Source organism: Lissotriton vulgaris, unplaced genomic scaffold (genome assembly GCF_964263255.1).
Source record: "Lissotriton vulgaris unplaced genomic scaffold, aLisVul1.2 SCAFFOLD_1244, whole genome shotgun sequence".
Classification (NCBI taxonomy): domain Eukaryota; kingdom Metazoa; phylum Chordata; class Amphibia; order Caudata; family Salamandridae; genus Lissotriton; species Lissotriton vulgaris.
The window spans coordinates 514,420-536,083 of NW_028251837.1; the positions used below are offsets into that span (position 1 = coordinate 514,420).

Sequence of the window (21,664 nt, forward strand, 5' to 3'; positions counted from 1 at the left end):
TGTGAAAAGCATTTAGATAAAATGGTAAGGATATAAGGTTCTTAAATGTTTTTAGGGAGTTTGGGGGCTATTTTAAAGTGTTTTAAATTCATTTAGTATCGAAAATTACCCTATTATGGTGGATTGTATTTTAAGCATAGCACAAGTCACTTTAATTCTCCCGGAGTTTACTCCTAGCAATAAGCCTATTGCACTTTAATTATTATTGTTGCATAGTATTCCGTGTAGTATTACTAACTGGAGGGGTTTATTTGTAAGTTTTGCTGTTAGCACTTTACTATCTGGACTGAATGCACAATGCACTTTGTTCTGGCTGCTAATTGTTATTGGCAATATGTTGAAACCGTTAATATCTGCTGCTAGCTTAAGGCATTGTATTTTAGGTATAGCACAATGCCATTGTAATTAATTTTATTGGAGTTTACCCCTAGTAATAAGCCTATGGCACTGTAACCACTGTTGTTGCATAGTATTCCAGGTAGTATTACTAATTTAAGGAGGCTATTTGTAATTTTTGCTGTCAGCACTCTACTTTTGGTTCCGAATGCACAATGTCTTTGGCTGTTAATTGTTATTGGCATAATGTTGAAATCATTAATATTTGCTGCTAGCATAAGGTACTTCAGTTCTGATGCTGTAAGCACAATGAACTTTTTCTTTTGCTGCTAATAGGATATTATCAAACTGTTAAAATCGTCATTGATCATTTTATGATAGGTGGATCTTTCCGATGTTTTTAAAATTACATTGATTGTGTATTTGTTTATTTTTAATTCGATTTTGTTATGGATATGTATTGTTCTTTTGTTTGTAATGATTTTAATTAATCAACAAATAAACTTTTATCAGTTATCAGGGCCCTTCAATGCTCAGATGAGCCCTCCATTTGGTAGGTCCCACAGTGTAGTTTCTAGAAGAGGCCTTTGCAGCACGCGCTCCAGGTAACCACTTACCACTGTACCGTGGACTATCCCCTGCGGCCCAATGTAACAGTAGCTGCCTGCAGTCATCTGCCCGTACCTGCAAACAACAGACACCAAGATCACGTCAATCATATGGCTGAGAGCTGTCCACATGCACCCTAGAATACTCAACACAGGAAAGGCCAGTTCTCAAGGGCGTTGGGGTGAACCGCTCAATGAGCAGTTATTTTATTCCTCAATCGCCCTACAACAAAAGTGCCACATGACCGTATACAAACTTTTAACCATTTAACTGTTAGGGCGTTTGCACATTTCTGCGCCGGGTCCATTTTATTAAAAGATGGCATTAGGTTGTTCAAACACATGTACCTTTTTGGTCCCTAAGGCTACACGTACAAACTACCTTTTATGGCATATTCAGGTCTATGAAATGGTGTACACCACACAGTCTCGCAGCAGATGCAATGGAAGATTTGCAGAGGTTTTAATTTTTTCAATAAATGTTCTCAATATTTTGTTGCATTTCTCAAATGGACAAACAAATCCTGAAAGGCTAACCAAATATCTGTGAGTTTTCCTAGGCAATATCGTGTGCACCATTATTTAAGTAATACCTTACACCGTTGGTACACTGTTCATTTGAGGACTCACATTCAGGACTATGTATAAAACAGTTCATTTTCTAATTCTCGCAGAACAAACTCAGTTTTTAGCATTTGTTTTACCAAAACAACTATAATTTTCTATCGAATCCCTTGTGCATGGACACATCCCTGCCAAGGCGTGACCCCAACTTTGTTTCTCCGAGTCTGGAGAGTGGCGGCACCCGAAATGTACGGGCTTTCCAAAGGTTCAGGGTGAATGCAGTGCATTTGAGAAATCTGGAAAAGAACTGAAAACCTAAGGTCAGTTCAGTATGCCTCACTTGAGAACTGGTATCACCCGTGGGCTGGTGGATACCTACCACAACCATATATTTTCAAAATCTACACATCGCAAGGTTTTCAATTCTGGCTACCGGACTGCTCTAACCCCAATTGGCTCACAGAGAGCACACGATGAACACGACTTTGTTTCCCCTGAATCATAGAACTTTTCTTCAGTCTTTCTTACACAAGAATGAATCGCTGCCAATTCTTGATTCAAATTGGTCTTCCCCTAGGCCCTCTGAGAGGGGGGGGGAATATCAAAAGTATTGATTGTCCATAGGTCTGAGCAGGGGTTCCCACGCTGGAGGATGGCTTTGATGGTGGTGCTGATTCATCTGGGGAGGTGTCAAGTATTTGAGCCCGGAGTCAGCCGGCACCCAGAAAAACCTCAGTCATCTCTGAAAATTAGAGCCACAGAAGAATTGATGGTGATATTTGAAATGAAAATTTATAGAGCGCATAGCTACCCTGAGGCATCCCAGCGTTGTTTGCGGATGCAAACTGAGACAACACCTTTACTGACGGTAATTTTGAAAAGCCAGGTTTTAAGTAATTTCCTGAAAGACAAGTGGTTAGTTTCCCGACGTATGTAAGGGGGAAGGGCATTCCACAGCCTAGCCGCATTATAGAGGAAAGAGTGGTCGCCGCTTCTTGCTCTCTTTCTTTTTGGCACTGTTGCGAGCAACATGTTCGCTGAGCAGAGGCTTCTGTTAGGGTAGTAGGGGGTGATTATAGATTGATTGATCTCAGGTCCCTTCCCATGGAAAGACTTATGGGTAATGCTAAGTGCCTTGAATGTGATTCTTTCTGATATTGGTAGCCAGTGTAGAGTTTTCAAAGCAGGTTTGGCCGATTGTTGATAATGGAGACCCAGGAGCAAATGGGCTGCACAACCCTGAATGAACTGTAATCTGGTCGTCATGGCTTTAGGAGCTCCCAGATAAAGTGCATTCCCGTAGTCCATATGTGAGTGAATCAGCACCTGGACCATTATCCTTCTTGACAGAAACGGGAGAAGGGGATGTGGCTAGTATGAATCCCAACAGATTTATTATCCAGGTTCCCCCGCAAATATCAAGCCTATTTCACAGGACAGGAGTGGGTCAAAACTGTGACCGTGTGAAAACCACATTGACAACATATACGGACTTCACATATTAAAAAATGTATCCTGTCACTGTCAGTTACAACAGGCCAAAGCACACAAGCGAGGTAATGTTTTTATTAGTAGTTGTGTGGGAACACTGGGTAGTGGGAGTCTGATGTTCCCCATTTTAACAAATTGGGTTACTGGTTGAGGTGGGTGTTATATACAGTCAAGCAACAACCACAATCCTGGTCAGTCACAAAATAACCTGTGCTTAACCTTCTCGTAGCCTGGCACATAAGCAATCAGGCTTATTTTAGAGGCTCTGTGTGAAGTACCTATGTACCACACAATCAGTAATACACTGAAAACACAACAAGAAACAACACAATTCAATTAGGAAAAAAAGAGTAACTTTTAATAAATGAACTAAGACCAAAATGATAAAAATTCAATCAATAGAACTGGAGATTTTAAAATGTGAAGGTTCTGTCAAAATAGCACCAAGAAGCAGATAGTGCAAACTGTGACCATCTGGTCATTCTAGACTGGGACAAAGTCACAAGTTCAGGCCGACCACGATGGAGCATAGGCTAGGCACAGCACCAAGGTTGGCCCTCTGAGAGTTGCACGTTATTTACTTGGTGGGAGGCGGAGTTTTGTGAGGTTTCCGTGGCTCCGATGAAGCTTGTAGCTGAGCGGCGAGACTTGGCGTAGCTTCACATCACTTTGTGCTGGTTTTGTTGAAACCTTCACTTAGGCCAGGAGGCGTTTTCTTTGATGCCACCCAAAGGTCCAGGACCTATGGAGTCATCTCTTGGGGGAATCAGGAACTCACTCCAGCAGAGGACAGCAAACAGGTTTAGTCTTCCTTTGCAGAGAAAAGGGCGAACCTCAAGCAACAGGTAAGTCCTACAGGAAACATGGCAAGCCTCAAGCAGCAGGGCTGTCCTTTGAAAACAAGGCAGTCCTTCCTCTGTAAGATCTGCAGGTCAAGGAGTGTACAAAAAAGGTGGCTCAGGAGGTCCAATATTTTTACCTGGTATCAGCCTTTGAAGTGAGGATGACATCTCGGCTACCCCCACACCTTGCTCTGGAAAGTTCTTCCCTTCCCAGGCCAAGGCTCCAAGTAGCCTGGAGTGACACTAAGAGACTGGTCTCAGGTCCCTTTGAGTGTGCTGAAGGCAGCCCTTTCACATACAAGTGTGGCAGGGAACAACTCCACCCCACCCATCCTGGCAGGATGGCCCACCCTGCCAACACCTAGTCCCCCTTTATTTAACTGTCTGGAAAGAATGCACAAACTGCCAAACTATTCAGTCATGTGACCCCTGGTCAGAGGCAGCAGGGGCAAAATGGTTAGGACAAGAAAATGGCAGCGTTCTAAAAGTGGCATTTTCAGAATTGGGACTTAAAATTGGACTTCCCATTAAATAGGGTTTTAAATTACAATTCATTTGAGTCCAAACTGGACATCCCCATCGGTTGTCAAAAAAGGTAGCAGTTATTAAATGTAAAAAAGGACCCCAATCTTATCCAATGGGAGAAAAAGGCTTTACAGTAGTGAAAAACGAATTTTTCATAACAAGGACTTGTAAACTTAAGAACACATGTTCTATTTTTTAAGTACAATGCACCCTGCACTATGGGATGTTTAAAGCCTACATTTGGGTTGACATTTGTATTATAAATCCCCTTCCCTGCTCATGACTAGCTCAGCTCCGATCTGCCAGCCTCTTCCTCGTATCTTGGATTTGCAGAACCACCACCGTAGGAAGATCCTTCTCCTACCTGGCGGCCAAGACATGGAACTCCCTCCCCTCCCAGCTGTGGCTGACCCAGGACCATCTCTCCTTCAGGATGCAACTCAAGATCTGGCTCTTCGAGCAGTAGCAGCACCAAACCCCCCCCCCTCTCAGCACTTTGAGACCCTAGCGGGTGAGTAGCGTGCTTCATAAATGCGATGATTGATTGAGCTAGTCATGAACACGGTGGCGGTGTGCTCATGACGAGGTGAGCTCGTCACGACACGCGCGGGGCTAATTCCCCCCCGCGGTGCTGAGCGTTCTAAGAAACTGGCATGGTCATGACGAGCTCAGCTCATCATGAGCACAGCCCCACCGTGCAGCGTGACGAGCCAAGCTGACAAAAGGTTTATTTTATGAGGTCAAATTGGCAGTTCAACACTGCACTACAGGCTGCAATGGCATACCTTAGACAGGTTTTAAATGGTGAGATAGTGGGTTGCACAATGAGTGCTGAATGCCCACTAGCAGAATGCGTTGTAATGGTATGCGTTGTAATGGATGTTGCGTTGTAAAAGTCTTGTTGTAAAGGTAGTGCGTTGTAAAAGTTGCGTTGTAAACGTTGTTCCCCTTAGCACACTGGTCACCATCCTCACTGTGCCTAATTCCATCCCTTTTTGTGCCTGGTTTGCAAACACTGTTAGCTTTTTGCTGTCTGGGGCCTACTCTCCAGAGTTCTGTACATAGAGTAGCTGTGGGTTGGCCCTTGGTCATAATTGAATGCTTTTTCTAGCTCAGTTCGAGGCTCATGGTTTGGTGGCTTTCCTCCCTATTCAGGTTTTTGTCTCACCCCAGAAGCCTCACTTTTCTACCATAGATTTGTTTGGAGCTTTTTCCTTCCAATGTTAACAGGAACTACAATTTTTACCTATTTTATTTTTAGAAATGACAGGGCAAGCACTAACTCATCAGCGGCTCAGCATCAACACCTCTCCCCAACTCCATTTTGTCTTTTTTTTATATTTATTTTTTAAACAAGTTTTGCCAGCCACTAGTAGTTGCATGCACTCTATTAACAGGCCTCCTGCTTCAGTGTTTTTTGTTGCATCCCAAAGCATGCTTATTTTTTTAATTTCCAACTCCAAAATGGCTGTCCACTATCTTAAGACTAAAGTCCATGTATGGTCATGCAACGTCAGCAATCTTAGTGCGACTTGTCAATTAAAAAAAAAAACATTCCAAGATGTTCATCTGTGCATGAGCATGCATGCAGACTCACAGGTGGACATCCTAGATTTTTTACAGAGTATAAAAACGAAATGATTCTGGTGATTTGAGCGCTATACAAATCAATGTAACACCATATTGCAGCTGGCGTGTGTCCAGATACAGGAGAAGCCATTTAGTAATGGCTTTTTCAACTTCATAAACATAACATTTTAAGATGGCCACCATTGCAGTTACATTCAAAGGCGTCCATGTTTCTAAGGTTTTGGGTCATACTTTATGCCAACCCAAACAAGCATTGGCAAGCCAAAACTTTGAAAGGCAAGAACTGTGGGCTCTGCAAATGCTTGTTGAATGTTTGCTCATTAAGTCCCATTCCTTCCAGTTGACAGCTTTACCATTGGCTAACAGGTCTTAATTCTCTACTCACAGCCACCAGTGATATTTTCCAAGAGGTCACCTTCCATTTACCACCCTCCGCTTTGTCCAACTTAAATGACTGTCGGTCCATTCTCTAATCCTCAACCACCATCCTCTCGACATTCCTCATCTTGCCCACCCTTCTTTGCATACATAACCCCAAGACCCAGAGCTTCCTTGCCGTCATGCTTGCCACATTCTCCCCTGGTGGGGTAACGTGTGGCTTTGCCAGAGGTGCCAGTCACTCTTGCTGGCATCCTCATGGAACCAGGACACAGTGGGCACTCCTGGCACCACTGTTGCACCAGCTGGCTTGGGGTGTCACAGCACCCAACACCAGACTCTCTGCACCCCCGCTCAAAAAGTACATTTTTAACAATGCACATGCAGACATGACATCATATGAAAGCCAGATGGCATTTAAACTGAACAATGTTTGGAGTGTCGCCTAGCAGCAGTGCCAGTGTTATTCTACTAAAGCATTCATGTCCTGCTGATATGAGAGGTCACTGTCATTCTGGGAGATAACCATGACATCAGAGCTTTTTTTTTTTTACTCTGGTACTAAACCAAGTTCATACTAAAATGCACAGGGATTCCAAACATTTCTATAGAGGAGAAGCTCTCAAAGCCAGACTAGTAAACAGATTCTCTGGTCTTATAGAATACGGGTGTCCAGCATTGGTGTTGGAGGGCCAAATTCAGCTCTACATTTTTAGGATATCAGACAGAGTTTGAAATAATCTAAAGAATTTCATTTGTAAAGAGATTATGCTTGAATGTTGGCATGGGTCATGCCTTCATAACACCCCTTTATTAGAGCCACAAGATTTTTTTTGCAACAACTTAAAAAAAATTGTTGGGGCACTTGCTCGTAAACCATAAACTCGGTATTCGAACCATGTGATCACTGGGAACTCAACTTACCATGGAAGAGGTGTAGCTTCAGTGGGGGTCTTTGAGGTGTTAGACCCCCCTAATAAATGTATTATATAGTAAATAGTTAGGTACATGACCTATCAGTCTGGTATGGTAAGGTGTCGGTCGGATTACTCCGGAAAGTTTTAAATACTCATTCAAACAAAAACACACTTAAGTCTGTAAAGGTCTTTAAGGGCATTCTACAAAATACTGTATTTTAAGCACCCCTCACAATCCGCACTCTTTTCCATTGGCCCCCAAATACGCTGCTTCTCATACAAGATTTAACATGATAGGTGTTGCAGCAGGATTGTGGGACAATCTTAAGCTAACCCCCCCACCCCCCTCCCCTCCCAGTCTTACTGACCAAAGCCAAGCCCGTGGCTGGAATTGCCAGGAGCCAGGATTTAAGTTGCTACTGTGAATCTTTAAGATTTGGATTCTCCTGGTTACACGTGTTACATATAATAACTGCAGCATCATTGGTCCAGCCATGCAAGAATAAGATTATGTGCTTCCGTTTCTTTCTACCTACTGCATCCATTGCACAGGTTGCAGTCCAGGATCATAGGTGCAGCTGTGCTGGAACGATTTCTAGAGTGGGGGTGCTTCCATCAGTCTTATGTGACTAAAGTTATGGGGATTGTGATCTGTTCAAGCACCACACAAAGACCCAGTATTGCAAAGGAGCCACACACATGTAACTGGAGTCGTAAGGGTGTGGTATGAAGCCGGTGGCGCATTTGGGCTCACACTATCGCCAAAAACATGACTAAAGGCTGGTGTGGTAATGTAAGGCGCTGCCATTTGCACTCACTACATTTTCTACTGAAATTTGCATAGACAGTTTTAATGATAAAAGTATATAGTGCACAAATTATAATATGTGGAAATAGTTTCAATGAATATTTATCACTTGCACATCACAAACTAAAGAGTCTTGATTTGTTTTAATCCTATTGACATATTTGCCTCAATTACACATCAGGAAAGCACAAATGAAGCACTTGTTTTTGTTATTCTAGCTGCTGTATATACATTTAGAAATATTTGCACATTTCAAGTTTTAGGTTCGAAAACAAACATCCTACTAATTTGTTGGGAGACTCAGCCTGACATTTAACCCCTCCCACAAGATAAAAACACAATTTAAAGTCATCTTTATTGCTCCTTCACTTTCTGAACTCCAGCATGGTTATTTGGGGGGTGCTGCAGAACCCCTCACACACCACTTCCAGCACCTATGAATAAGTGCAATTTAAGACTCGATGGGTACAGTAGGGCCACTCCATCAGTGAGCAAAGGTGTAAAGCATCCAGATTTTGGAATGTACAAGGTACCAAGTAATAGCAATGTGACATTTTTGTTTGGGTTGTTTAGGGGCAGGAGGGAGGAAAGGAAGGCCAAGATGCCCAGATAGGCAGACAAACTGTGCCACAGGGGCGTAGCTTCAGCGGGGCCAGGGGCGGCCTTAGGCATGTGCAAGCTGTGCACATGCACAGGGCCACCAAATCCCAGGGGCCAACACACCAATATATATTCTTAATATAATAATCCTCTGAGGTTAGATACATATTTGCATGGCGGCCCCTGGCAGGGATTTGGCGGCCTCCGGCTCTGTTCCACTTCCAAACACCCTGATCCCCCCCCCCCTCTTCACTGGCCTCCGCGCTCCGCCCCCCCGAGCCCCTCTTCCAGGGCTCCCTACCTACGCTCCCTGCCCAGGGCCACCATGAGCCTAGAGCCGCCTCGGCGGGGCGTGCTTGGGGTGCGATAGACCACCTCCCCCCAAATTTGTCGTTTTCTCATGCACCATATGACTTATGTAAACGGAGTCAATTCTATGCATCTGGTTGAGTTTCGGTTGTGGGCGAGTGCTCATGAGGGAACACGAGTGAGCGCTCTGGAAACAGGTTTGAAGGCAGATTAAGTTTCTCACAGTGCCTGTCATTGGGTCAAAGGTGTTCAAACCTCATCCAGATACAAATGGGGCCCTTCCTAAGCCTGGACTGCTGATGCTAGTAAATGGCTCATGCTAATCAGCTCTCCTAGGACTCTCTGCCCTACATTGCTCCAACGAGGACCTGGAACCAAGTAGACCACACAGTCCACACTATCCCACAGAGGCCCTACACTGGCCGACCGTCCTTTTCCAACTACCTGAAAACTAACTCCCCTGACTGTTCTAATCGTCCAGTAGTGCAGGCTCGCTATATTCCGTTCAGTTGTGTAAACCTCATTGGTTGCTGGGAAATCTCAGACTCGCATCCCCCTAGCATTATTGACCAAGTTACATCCAAGAGCAACATTACTTACATGGTCACGCCCATCGCAAAGAGCTTCTCATACTCTTCCCTCGAAGAGTAGTTTGGAATAACCTAAAAATGAAAAAGAAAACATATTATACTTGGAAAGTTCCACTGTTAATGGTCTGCATTGCGTCGCCCGAAAGAGATATTTTGATTGACTAGGCAATATTTCTATTTGATCAAATTTAAACAAAACAGTTTGAAATGGTAGCTTTCAGGGTGGATTTTAAAAATGTTCATAACGACACAGGGTCTGAATGATGAAAATCAAGTATTTGGCGTCTACATGTGATGCAACTCAAGTATTAAATGAGTCAAACTTCTCTGATGGTGTCCAAGCAGTCTATGCCCCCAGTTGAGACCCTTCTCTTTTTACTGAAGTTAAAAATGAGAAAACTAATAAAGAGTAAGACAAAAATACTGCAAGTAGAACCAGGGAAATGGGCAGGTCCGTGCCAGATGGACAAAATCTCAATCCAAAACACAAAGTGAAAACAAACTAAATGGGGCAAAAGCTTACAAAAAAACCATGGAATTCTCAGACCATGAAATCAAATTTTCATCCTGCGGTGCACAGACCCGACATATACAGGAGAACGTGGCATACTATTCTAGACCAAAGGAATCTAATAAATTCACAAATAACTGGACTGGATCCAATCGCACCTGCACGACATGCGATATAAGGAGAATGTTTCCTAGGTTTTACTGCTCCCATTGACTCCTCAAAATGACTTATCTGCTCTTCAGGAACTAAGTCATATTCTTAAATAACGTTTGAGCCTTTTTGGGAATTGCACAGTTTAAGACCATGTTGCACAGATCTTTAAGATTTCCTCTGCAATGATTGGCAGTCTGATTGTTCTGTAAAGGATGTAAATGCCTCCACATTTTTGCTTCACTGCTCAGGCCATGTCAAAAAAGGCGAGTCAAGCATATGTCTAGGAAACCTCGATTCCCCTGGTTCGCCCTCCGTGCAATCTACAAACGTACTTTGCCTTTGCACACAACTTACTAAATTGGTCATTTTGGTACAATCCATGGGGGGGGGTCAATTTCCGGCTCAAAGTACACTTGTTTCCGTTAAGTCTCCAGTTCACCCTTTTGAGTCTTATGGACATATAGTAAGAGCTACAAGATTAAACATCATGGGCACTGAATGGAGCTTCAGGGCAGGATGCAATGCTGAAGTCACCAGCCTGAAAGTATAGGTTAACACCATTCCTCAGTTGACCAATAATGAATCTTGCTTACTCGTGCTGCTAGATCTCTCCACAACTTTTGTGACTATCAATGAACAAACATTATTGAAACTTTTCAAGCGCTGTGTGGGTTTGAAGATAAAGGCACTACATTGGATCTTGTTCTAATTTACAATAATCTGATCCCATCTTTTAAAGATAGGAGGATCTTTAAAAAGTCACACTTTACCAAGTCAGTGGTGGAAAGAGTTCATTTATAGTGTGCTCCTAATAAATAAAATTTAAAAAAAAGATAAATGAGAATTCCCATCCCCCAAATCCTTCATGCAAGCCGGTGGCCGACCAGTGGCAGGAAAAGCAGAAGAGTTAACAAGTGACTCCAGGTGCTGCGCATGTGTCCCTTCCCTGGTGTGGGTACTTGTGTGGGGTGAGTGTAGCGCACCTCAATACTCAGACACTCGGTGCGTGTATTAGATGTTATAGGGCATGGCTGGATGAAGATGGCCGTGATCAGTCCTTTCAATACCATAAGTAATGCATTGAGTGCATGTCATCAACAGTACACATAGAAGACCTGGGTCTGATACTGGCTAAAAGGAAAACAACGAGGAATTGGAAGGCGCCTGAGGGACCCCAAATCTCAGAATGGAAAAAAGAATTGGAAAAATGGGCAGGATGTGAGGGGAGGGTTCTCTTTGGAAATGCTAGCCGGGGAATTTGATCAATCGAGAGAGCCATTGGTTGATAGCACTAAAGACCCCAGACCTAACTCAGGGGAACCTACTCCAATGGGATTGCCTCCTTGGAGGAGTCCAGTACAACAGCGCTTTGATGGGGAGGGACCCCAAGTTACTCCAGATAGGACAGAAAATAACTAATAATTCGAGCAGTAGAATGTGAGGCAGCACGGATGAGATAGTATTACAACTAAACTTCCGAACAGGATGTTAACTTTTACCTTATGGCATGGTTCTGCAACAGGAGGAGGGGGAAGGGGTTGGGGATTGACAATTGTCAGGTTATACTTTATATTCTGACTTTCTACTATTTGTATGAGAATGTACAAGTTTGACTAGCAATGTAAATGCAAGATGATGTATATTGGAACTATTTTGTAAAACTCAAGATGGACGTAAAAATTAACAAAATGTTTTTAACAAAACAGTGCACATAGGTAAACCACAGCAATGTACAAAGTAAGCACAAGGGCAACATATACTCACACAATCCATATGTAGCCTCCTTCACATAGGGTCCTCCTGTTACAGAGTTGGGTCCCTTGGTGACGGGGATCGTGCCCTGGGAGTTGACCAAAAGTTGTTACAGTGCAAGGCCCAGCAGTAGCTGCAGAGGATGGAAAGGCAGCCCAGTGGCATCTAGGAGCCAAGGACTGAGGGCTCCAGTTATACCAGCACTACTCATCATGTGAGTGAAATGGGTTTGGTGCCTCATCAGGGTAATGTAAATGTAAATTGATACTTGTATAGCGCACTACTCACCCGCAAGGGTCTCAAGGCGCTTGCACGAATACCGCTGTGGAACCCATCCTGCCTTTCCCTGTGAGGCGTCCACTCCTGGGCACCCCCAAGGTGGAGGCCAGGCATCCTTCGCGTTGTGGGGGCCGTTGTGGAGATTAAGCAAGCTATTGCCCAGAGTTGCAGAGTGGGACTCCATGATTGGAATAGGCACCGAGGCAAGAATGATCAGGTCCGTGGAATTTTGAGCCCAAGACCTGCCGAGGCGGGGAATTGAACCCTGGTCCCGGGCTAGACCTCTGCATCAGGGTCTGCCGCTCTAACCATTGAGCCACACTTCTCCACCAGGTGAAGCCATCAGGGTCTTTTTCTTAGACCTGGATCTTTTTCTTAGATCTACTACGGATGCAGGAATCATCGCAGGGCAGCATGCATGCTGTCACGCACTGTAAGTGGCAGCAGCTGAACTCCTGGTTATCCGGATGAATGGGGTGCAGAGGACATCTTCCCACTGAAGTACCAAGGGGATTCAGTTCACATCAAGCACTTTCCAAGCATCTAATCGGGCAGACTGAGGGAGGCCTCCTGCTCTGCAGGTGATCAGCTCATCTTCCTCGCCTTGAGGCACAGAACCAGAGAATCATCACGCTCACGTTTCCCAAGTCCATCTTTGAATAGCTCATCCTGCCTGGGCTATTCTCTGCACTGTGGGACTTTTATTCCTGTTTATTCCATTATAAAACCATAGCTACTAAATACAAGTCCCAAAATGCAAAGAAATACCTACATTATATGAGCTACTGTCTCCTGGACATCAAGTCTTCTTGAGAGCAGTTGAGTCTATGGCTGCAAGGCAGGAAGTGGATGCTCTGCTCTCCTGGGAAGGATCTTAGCCCATCATTATTCCTTGGAGATAGTAAGGAGATGCCACAGGACTGATTACCAGAGCTGTATTGAAGTGCATGCTTTCCCTCTCCAGATGTGTGCGCAGACCACCAGGATCCTCCTGGTATCATGTGAGGAGGGGGCTGGATGGTGTGGGTGAACGAAGGGTTGTAGGGACTAGAAGATGGCCCTCTGAGGGAGCAACATGCTTAGAACACACAGGGGTCTCACAGCTGTTGGGCCTTGGGAGGTGGGAGCAGTGAAAGCAGAGCAAGTAGGTGCGTGATCAAGACTTGCATGGGACAACTTGTGCTACACAAATGTAAAGCATTCAATTTTTTTTTTAAAAAACCTTGTGACATTATGGGGAACTTGTATTCCTTTTTTCTTTAATTGCATGTATATTCCTCTTAGATCGAGTCATGTGTCAAACGTTTAAATAAAGTCAATTAAAAAAATACAAACCCCCAAAACATGGAACATTAAATAGCCAAAAAGAGCCCAGAAACACCTGTTCATGGACCTAAACACTTAAAGGTTCCTATCTGAGATCGGACGGTAAGCAGAGACTTTACGTACCATCCCGTTGGTGATGACCAAACGAGGAGCATTGGGGTGGCTGGGGAAGAGGCCCAACGGATGGCCGCTATACATCACAAGCGTCTGGTCCTCGGTCATCTCGGACAAATAGTTCATCACCAGCCAGAACTGAGAGATTAACAAAGCAAAAATACTAGTTTTAATGTAGGTGGCAACACTGAATAGAACGTTTATACAATTACATTCATTATTCTTGGAAATGTCACATTTCATTACATTCTTGAGGCAGTTTTGCAACTGTTGCTAAAATCTCCAATATGTTTAGAATTTAGAATGTACTGGGTGCGAGCAATTAAAACTAGTTGCTATAGATTAGACACCATCATGTAGATAAACTGGAATTAGAAGCCGGTCTCCTGGACACACAGTGGACATCGTAGACAGTAGGACACAGTCCTAGAGTAGATATTCGGAGCATTCTTGATTCAGGTGTAAAGCGCTGGCAACAACACTACTACATTTTGCCCCTTTGATTCTCTTGAAGTTGCCAGTTTGTGTACAATGTATAAGCCATGCATCTTTAGATCTCCTGTGCTTCTATTCCAGATCGTCCTTTTGCCCTATCCTAAGCCCCAACACAGAAAGGTGTATCTATCATTCCTTCAGCAGGTGCCGTGCCACACAGCCCAGTGGTGGGCAGGGCCCGGTGCTCTCAATCTTTGGCCCATTCCACCACTTCTTGTGGGGCACATAATTACTTTGCTACTAATGGATTGTCCTAAATTGCAGCGCAATGCACTGGACCCCAACTTTCATTGTAGCAGTTAAGGTTCTGCAAGCTTACAGTGTCTTAGGCCTAAGGGGAGACCTACAGGATATCAGCATAAAATTAACCACAGTAAGCAAACCTTACTTCCAGGTAGGTTCCACCCAGCTCCCAGGCTGGAGCTGCAGAATCCCATGCCCATTTTCAGCCTCTCCTACTAGATGAACAGAGTCAAAGAATTAATACTAGCTCAACCGGAGAGTCACCTTGAATATGATGGAGAAGATATGTGTGTCTAATGGACACCCACTGAAGGAACCCGGCAGAGGTTCGGAAAGGCATCATTGGTAAACCCAAGTGGTTCAGAAGTAGCGCATACCCAAAGACAGAGGATCCCTGCCCACTGAGGAGTGGAGAAAACACACCTGCAATTGTACCTAGACATGAAGTGGTCGACTGTAGCAATCCCTCATCACCTGAGCAACTGACATATGATGGAGCTGTTTAACTCCAGCTCCAGGGAATCTAAGCCGGCCACTCAGAAGGTCTACCCGAGTTCCCTCTGAAAGCCATATGCCATAAGCTGGGCTTTTCAATGAGTAGCTCTCCAGGTACCTGCAAGTGTGCAGCCCAGCTTCCTAAATTAGAAGCTGTTAATAGGCTGAATTAATATATGTATACCAATATTGAAAAGTGTGTACTTAAGACAAAATTGTGTATATTTTCAGAAATCACAAGCTGGTATTTGCACGCAATGGCTGATATTTCTAAAAACATTTACCACTAATATTTGAGTGATAAATCATGCAACACAGGAGGTCATATTACTAATATTATTACTTTTTTAAAATATTACTGCTGACAAAAGTGACTGATGCATGAAGGTGATCAATTCTGGTAATCCTGAATATAGTGGGCATTAGTGCAATCTTGTCTGACGTGCTCACTTTTATAACACTTATAATAATAGAAGCTTGAGAAGAGTTTGCACTAAGAAAATAGCTCTAAATTATGGGTTACCCTCCTTGCCTAATTCTGTATATCTTGCATAATTTTGCATAATTACACTACAGCAAATGATTGAAGTTACGCCTACCCCATCGCTTATTACAGAAAAGTCTGCAAGCCCATTCCCTAAGCTAACAATTGTCTATATAAAACAAGTCTGGTGGGGTCCTTTGTGGGACTAGGCTGAAGCAGTGTCCCAAGATGGCTGTCAACATTTCCTGGTTGAACTGTTTACAGCCAGTGAGATCTCACCAAGAGATTTGTGCTTAGGCTCTGCCCAGATAGCCTTATTTGCTTTCCAGCAGCGCGCCAGGAGGTGCGATTTCAGAATGGTACAGTAAGGGGGTGGGCCTCCGGCGTCGTGCTGGAAGCATTTTATTTTTTAATTATAAAGGAAAAGGGGTCCGTGTGGAACTCCTTCCCTGGGCCGTGTTTGACCCCTGGACCCAGTCCCCTGGGGGTAAGTATTTTTAAAATGGGAAGTGGGGCCCCATGGTCCCTTTCCCTGAGATGAATACAGCCCCGCGGACCCCATCCCACAAGCCTGCCACTTTTGTTTTTTTTAAACATGGGAGTAGGCTGCACGGCCCCCCTTCATAGGCCAATTTTGGTCCTAGGGAGACCATCCCCAGGGACCTGGCCACAATACTGGGTGCCCTGGTCCCAACCAGTTTCTCACGATGGGGACCTCGGTGGGAGTATCAAGGCCTCCGCGGTCCCTGCCAGCTCCCAGTGTCCTGCGGGAGCCAGCATTGCTGTTATAAAGAGGGAGTTGATGAACATGCAGCTACCCCTGTCTAAAAGCACTTCTGCTTCTAGTAAGCGAGGGCATTTTTTTCTGCGCTTGCTTACTTACTAGAAGCAGAGCAGAGTTTACTATGGCTTGACAGGAGCGGTTTTCCTTCCGCCAAGCCACAGGAAACAGCAATGTCCCAGAGGTGGGCACCCCGGGACATGGCCCTGGGGATTGGTGGTCCCCAGGGACTTCTATGGCTCCAGGAGGGAGCCCACGCCCCCTGTTCTTTCTATTTGCCCCAGGGAGGTGGTAGTACCCAGGGCTGCGGCGGATCCATGCAGCCTCCCACACTGATTTACAACAAATCCCCATGGAGGAGGAAATCCCAAGGGCTTGGAGGGGGGCAGGGATCTGACAGGCCCCCCCATTTAAAAGGAAATGAGCCCCGGTGGGGTGATGGTCCCCGGGAGAGTACATATTGACCTCCCCCACAATAATATTTAAAGTAGCCCGGGTCAGGTGGTGGTCTCCGAGGAATAATAAGCCCCAGGAGAGGGGCCCGTGCGCCCCCTCCTATATCTCCTTAACGCCCCCGGGACCTGGCCCACGCAGGGGCCAATAATGAACAAAGACCGGGATACCATGCTTAATTTTTTTTATTTTTTATTTTCGACCCGATCCACAGACCTTGACAAATTCTTTTTTTAAATGCTTCCCTCTCCCTCCCCCCCCCCCCCCGAGGCTAGTGTGCTTTTACTTCTACCCTGCCCCAGCCCTTTTTTTTATATATATTTTGTGTCCCAAGATGGCTGCCAACACATTTCCTGGTTGAAGTGTTGGCAACCAATCAAATTTCTGTATAGTTTCAGTTGGATTTTTGGCTCCCATCCCAGATATCTAACTTTTTTAAACGTAATCATTTCTGAAACTACTGAACAGATTTACACCAAATCACAAAAAGCACGCTTTGTGGACCAACACCTAGCTTTCTGCAAAATTTGGTGTAAATCCGTTCAGCGCTTCTGGCTGTAGTCCCCATAGACCTAACATAGGGAAAAGCATTTTGGGACACCCCCCCAACCCCCTTTTTTCCTCGGCCCCTGATTGATGGTTTACCCTGAAACTTTCAACACAGCAGCTGAGTAAAAAATGGGAAGCTTTTCGAAACTTTTGTGAAGATTCGTAAAGCATCGCTATAGTTATTGACAAAACAAAAAAAAAATCCTATGGAAACTTTGGTCGTCAAGTTTGAATTTGTATAGCGCACTACTCACCCAGAGGGTCTCAAGACGCTTGAGGGAGGGGGGGGGAGCTTTACTTATCAAAAATCCAAGTTTTTAGTTGTTTTCTGAAGGAGAGGTGGTTTTGTGTAAGGCGGAGGTGGGTGGGGAGAGAATTCCAGGTCTTGGCCGCTAAGTTGGAGAAGGATTTTCCCTCCATGGTGGATCTTTGGATGCGTGGGTTTGCGGTGAGGGCTTGATTGGACGATCGAAGTTGGCGGGTGGGGGTGTAAAAGGACAGGCACGTGTTGAGGTATTCGGGTCCTTGGTCGTAGAGGGCTTTGTGTGCGTGGGTGAGAAGGCGGAACGTTATTCTCTTGTTGACGGGGAGCCAGTGGAGGTCTTTCAGGTGACCTGAGATGTGAGCTTGGCGGGGAATGTCAAGGATGAGTCTGGCTGAGGCGTTTTGGATGCGTTGGAGTTTTTTCTGTAGTTTGGCTGTGGTTCCGGCGTACAGGGTGTTTCCGTAGTCTAGTCGACTTGTGACCAGTGCATGGGTGACTGTTTTTCTTGTTTCGGTGGGGATCCAACCGAAGATTTTCTTGAGCATGCGTAGGATGTTGAAGCATGATGATGAGACGGTGTTGACTTGTCTGGTCATCGTGAGGGCGGAGTCCAGAATGAAGCCCAGGTTACGAGCGTGGTCCGTTGGTTGGGTGCGATTCCCAGGGCCGGTGGCCACCATGAGTCGTCCCAGGCGGAGGGGGATGATCCTAAGATGAGGACTTCCGTTTTGTCAGAGTTCAGTTTTAGACGGCTGTTCTTCATCCACTCGGCTACTTCTTTCATCCCTTCGTGTAGGTTGGTTTTGGCGGTTTTTGGGTCTTTGGTGAGGGAGAGGATCAGCTGGGTGTCGTCTGCGTAGGAGATAATGTTGAGGTTGTGTTGGCGCGCAATAGATGCGAGGGGACTCATGTATACATTGAAGAAGGTGGGACTGAGTGAAGATCCTTGGGGTACGCCGCAGATGACTTCGGCGGCCTTTGATCTGAAAGGGGGGAGGCGGACTCTCTGGGTTCTTCCGGTGAGGAACTAGATGATCCAGTCCAATGCTTTTCCTTGTATTCCGACGTTGCTCAGGCGTTGTATAAGGGTGCTATGACAGACTGTGTCGAAGGCTGCGGAGAGGTCAAGTAGGATGAGGGCAACTGTTTCTCCGTTGTCCAGTAGGGTTCGAATGCCGTCTGTTGCTGCGATGAGGGCGGTGTCGGTGCTGTGTTTGGCTCGGAAGCCGGACTGTGAAGGGTCGAGGGATTTGTTGGATTCGAGGAAGGCGGCGAGTTGGCTGTTGACGGCTCTCAATGACTTTGGCAGGGAATGGGAGGAGTGAAATCGGTAGTTCTTAAGTTCAGTGGGGTCTGCTGTAGGTTTCTTCAAGAGGGCGCTGAGTTCGGCATGTTTCCAGCTTTCCGGGAAGGTAGCGGAGTTGAGGGAGCAGTTGATGACGTCTCGGAGATGGGGTGCCATAATGGAGTCTGCTTTGTTGAAAATGTGGTGGGGACATGGGTCGGTTGGTGATCCTGAGTGAATGGTGTTCATCAGGCGGATGGTGTCTTCAGTGGTGATTGGGTTCCAGGCGTAAAGGTTGTTGGATGGGGGTTCAAGTTCGGAGGTGGGTGGGGTGGACTGGTCTCCAAAGCTGTTATGTATGTCAGCGATTTTGTTGTGGAAAAACAAGGGTAGAAAGTCGCAGAGGTCTTGGGAGGGAGTGATGTCGTTGGTGCCGGCGGTGGGGTTGGTAAACTCTTTGACGATGCGAAAGAAGGGGGTTCCCCAATGGGTTTCTAGTTGGATGCAGGCGGGACGTGGGGGGAGAAAAACTGAATAAAGAACAAAGAACGTACCCCGCCAGTAGATAATGTGGTCCCAAATCCGGGATCCCAGTATATGAGGGGTGATAAGCCTAGGAGTAGGTACTGCACATTACAAGATAAACACCATTCAATTACTTGCTAGGACAGGTTTTTAGCAAATATATAGGTATTTTTATTTTAGTGTAGAAAGCATTTATATACATCCATCGCACATGATTATCTTATAAATATTGCACAATATACATAGTCAATTTAGAAAACAGGTAAAAGTGACAAAATAACATTCTTCTTAGGAACCTCACCAGTAACATTTCATACTTCATTCATACTTTCATTCTTAGTGTTTCAAAACCTAATGCTACCTAAAGTTCAGACATTCCACTCACACTCTTCAATTCATGCAAATCGTTCTGTTGTATGCCACATAGGGATGGTAGATATGTGGCATAGAGCAGAATATTGTTCCAGACAATTAATCTTATTACGGCACCTAGTTGATACTATATAGTATGCCGTATTTTGTCACTTTTACCTGTGGTTGGTGGCTGCTTGGTTTGGGTCCGATGATTTTGCGGGGGGGGGTTTGGTGAAGCGATGTGAAGAGCTGGTCGGTGGTAATTTTGTTCCAGTTTCTTTGTGGAATTGGTTATGGGTGGTTGTGGGTCGTAGTCTTTTTGAAGTTGAAGTGAACGCAGCTGTGGTCTGTCCAATCGAGAGCTGTGGTGTGATTAAAGGAGATGTGCTTGCTGGAGGTGAAGATTGGGTCGAGCGTGTGCCCGGCATAGTGGGTGGGGGTGTCAATAAGTTGTTTGAGTCAGAGATTGGCGAGGTTGTCCAAGAGGGTGGTGGTGTTGCTGTCGTTCTTTTCCAGGTGGAAGTTGAGGTCTCCCAGTAGAATATAGTTCTCAGAAGAGAGGGTGTGAGGGCTGATAAAGTCAGTGATGTCTTCGCTGAATTGTGTGCGGGGTCCGGGTGGTCTATAGATGAGGGTGCCTCTGAGAGTGGTCTTCGGGTCGGTGTGGATCTGGAAGTGAAGGTGTTCGGCCGTTGTGAGGATGTCATCAGAGCTGGTTGTGATGTGGATGGTGTTCTTGTGAACTATGGTGATTCCTCCTCCTATTTGCTTGATGCAGTCCTTTCGGATGATTTTGTAGCCGTCCGGGATGGCTATGGCGATGTCGGGCGTTGATGAGGTGTTCATCCAGGTTTCTGTAAGAAAAGCGACGTCCGGCGATGTGGTGTCGAGTAGGTTCCAAAGTTCAATGGTGTGTCTGTGGACCGAGCGGGTGTTGAGCAGGATGCATTTCAGGTGGTTAGTGTTGGAGCTCTGTTTGGAGTATATGGATTTGCTGTGGGTCTTAATGCAGTCGAACTTGCAGGAGTGGCAGGTGAAGGATCCATGGGTATGTCCTGGAGCGGCTTGGTAGCAGTTGGGGAGTCGGCCGGGGTTAAGTGCAGAGAGGGTGGCGGCGTTGTACGTTATGCGGGCGGAGTGGACTTTGCGGGGACCAGGGGGTATGCCGCTGGGCGCGGTCCAGGCGTAGACGGGCGTAGACGGGCGTAGACGGGCGTAGACGGGCGTAGACGGGCGTAGACGGGCTTACCTTTGGCGCACCTTCGGCGCGCATGGGGCGCAACCGCTGCGCGTGAACGCTGCGCGCAAGAGCAACTGTCATAAGTGGATAGTGGAGGGGGAGTGGGGCGAGGGAGGAGCAGCTGGGAGGCAGGAGCGGGGTGGAGAGCCGGGCTGGGAGGCACAACAACAAACAACAAAATGGCAGTGAGCCAAAAGCGAAACAGGACGAGATTGGGGCACGACCTAATTAAGCGCTATGAACTGGGCAGCACAGTCAGGCAACAATTATCAGAGCAGGCAAAGCGAGCGGCACAGTAAATAACAAAGCACGGTCTAATAGTAAAGCGCTACGATAACTTAATATTCAGCAGTGCGAGCAAGTCTGGCAATAAGCGCTACGATAACAAAAAATTCTAGCAGTGCGAGCAATGCGTGGCAATCAGAGCGCTACGATACCAGGTGGATGAGCAGGGAGCAGCGACCGCTTCTGAGAAGCTCGGGATAGATAGATATATTTTCAGATGCGTCCATTGAGCGTTCAAGAAGTGAAAGCTGTCCAAAAGGGAGAGCTTCTACACAGCTCATAGGTTATCACGCCAAGTCAGGAATCCTAAACCTTTCAATAGTTTATGACCGCCATTGTTGTTACACACCACTAATGTATAGCACTGCAACGCCCAAATAGGAATGGAATACCCGCTCTGTGAGTTGGACTGGGTTGCAGAAGACATTCTGTAGGTTGGAAATGCTTTTGCAACTGGCAAAGTGGATCCTGTGAATTGCAACCAATGGTTTTTCAGTCACAAAGCCTGCGATTTTGC

The 21,664-nt window shown here is 45.7% G+C and overlaps 1 protein-coding gene across 2 annotated transcripts in view; it reads right to left on the reverse strand.

Annotated features, from left to right (window-relative positions):
• The window catches only part of UROC1 (urocanate hydratase 1), a 216,284-nt gene that overhangs the window by 126,176 nt on the left and 68,444 nt on the right, over positions 1-21,664 (reverse strand). For both annotated transcript variants that reach the window (XM_086950924.1, XM_086950925.1), the window contains exons 5-7: positions 13,703-13,831; positions 9,569-9,630; positions 954-1,020 (exon numbers count right to left, since the gene is read on the reverse strand). In XM_086950924.1, the coding sequence (XP_086807050.1) occupies positions 954-1,020; positions 9,569-9,630; positions 13,703-13,831 (258 nt within the window). The remainder of the gene's footprint in view (positions 1-953; positions 1,021-9,568; positions 9,631-13,702; positions 13,832-21,664) is intronic.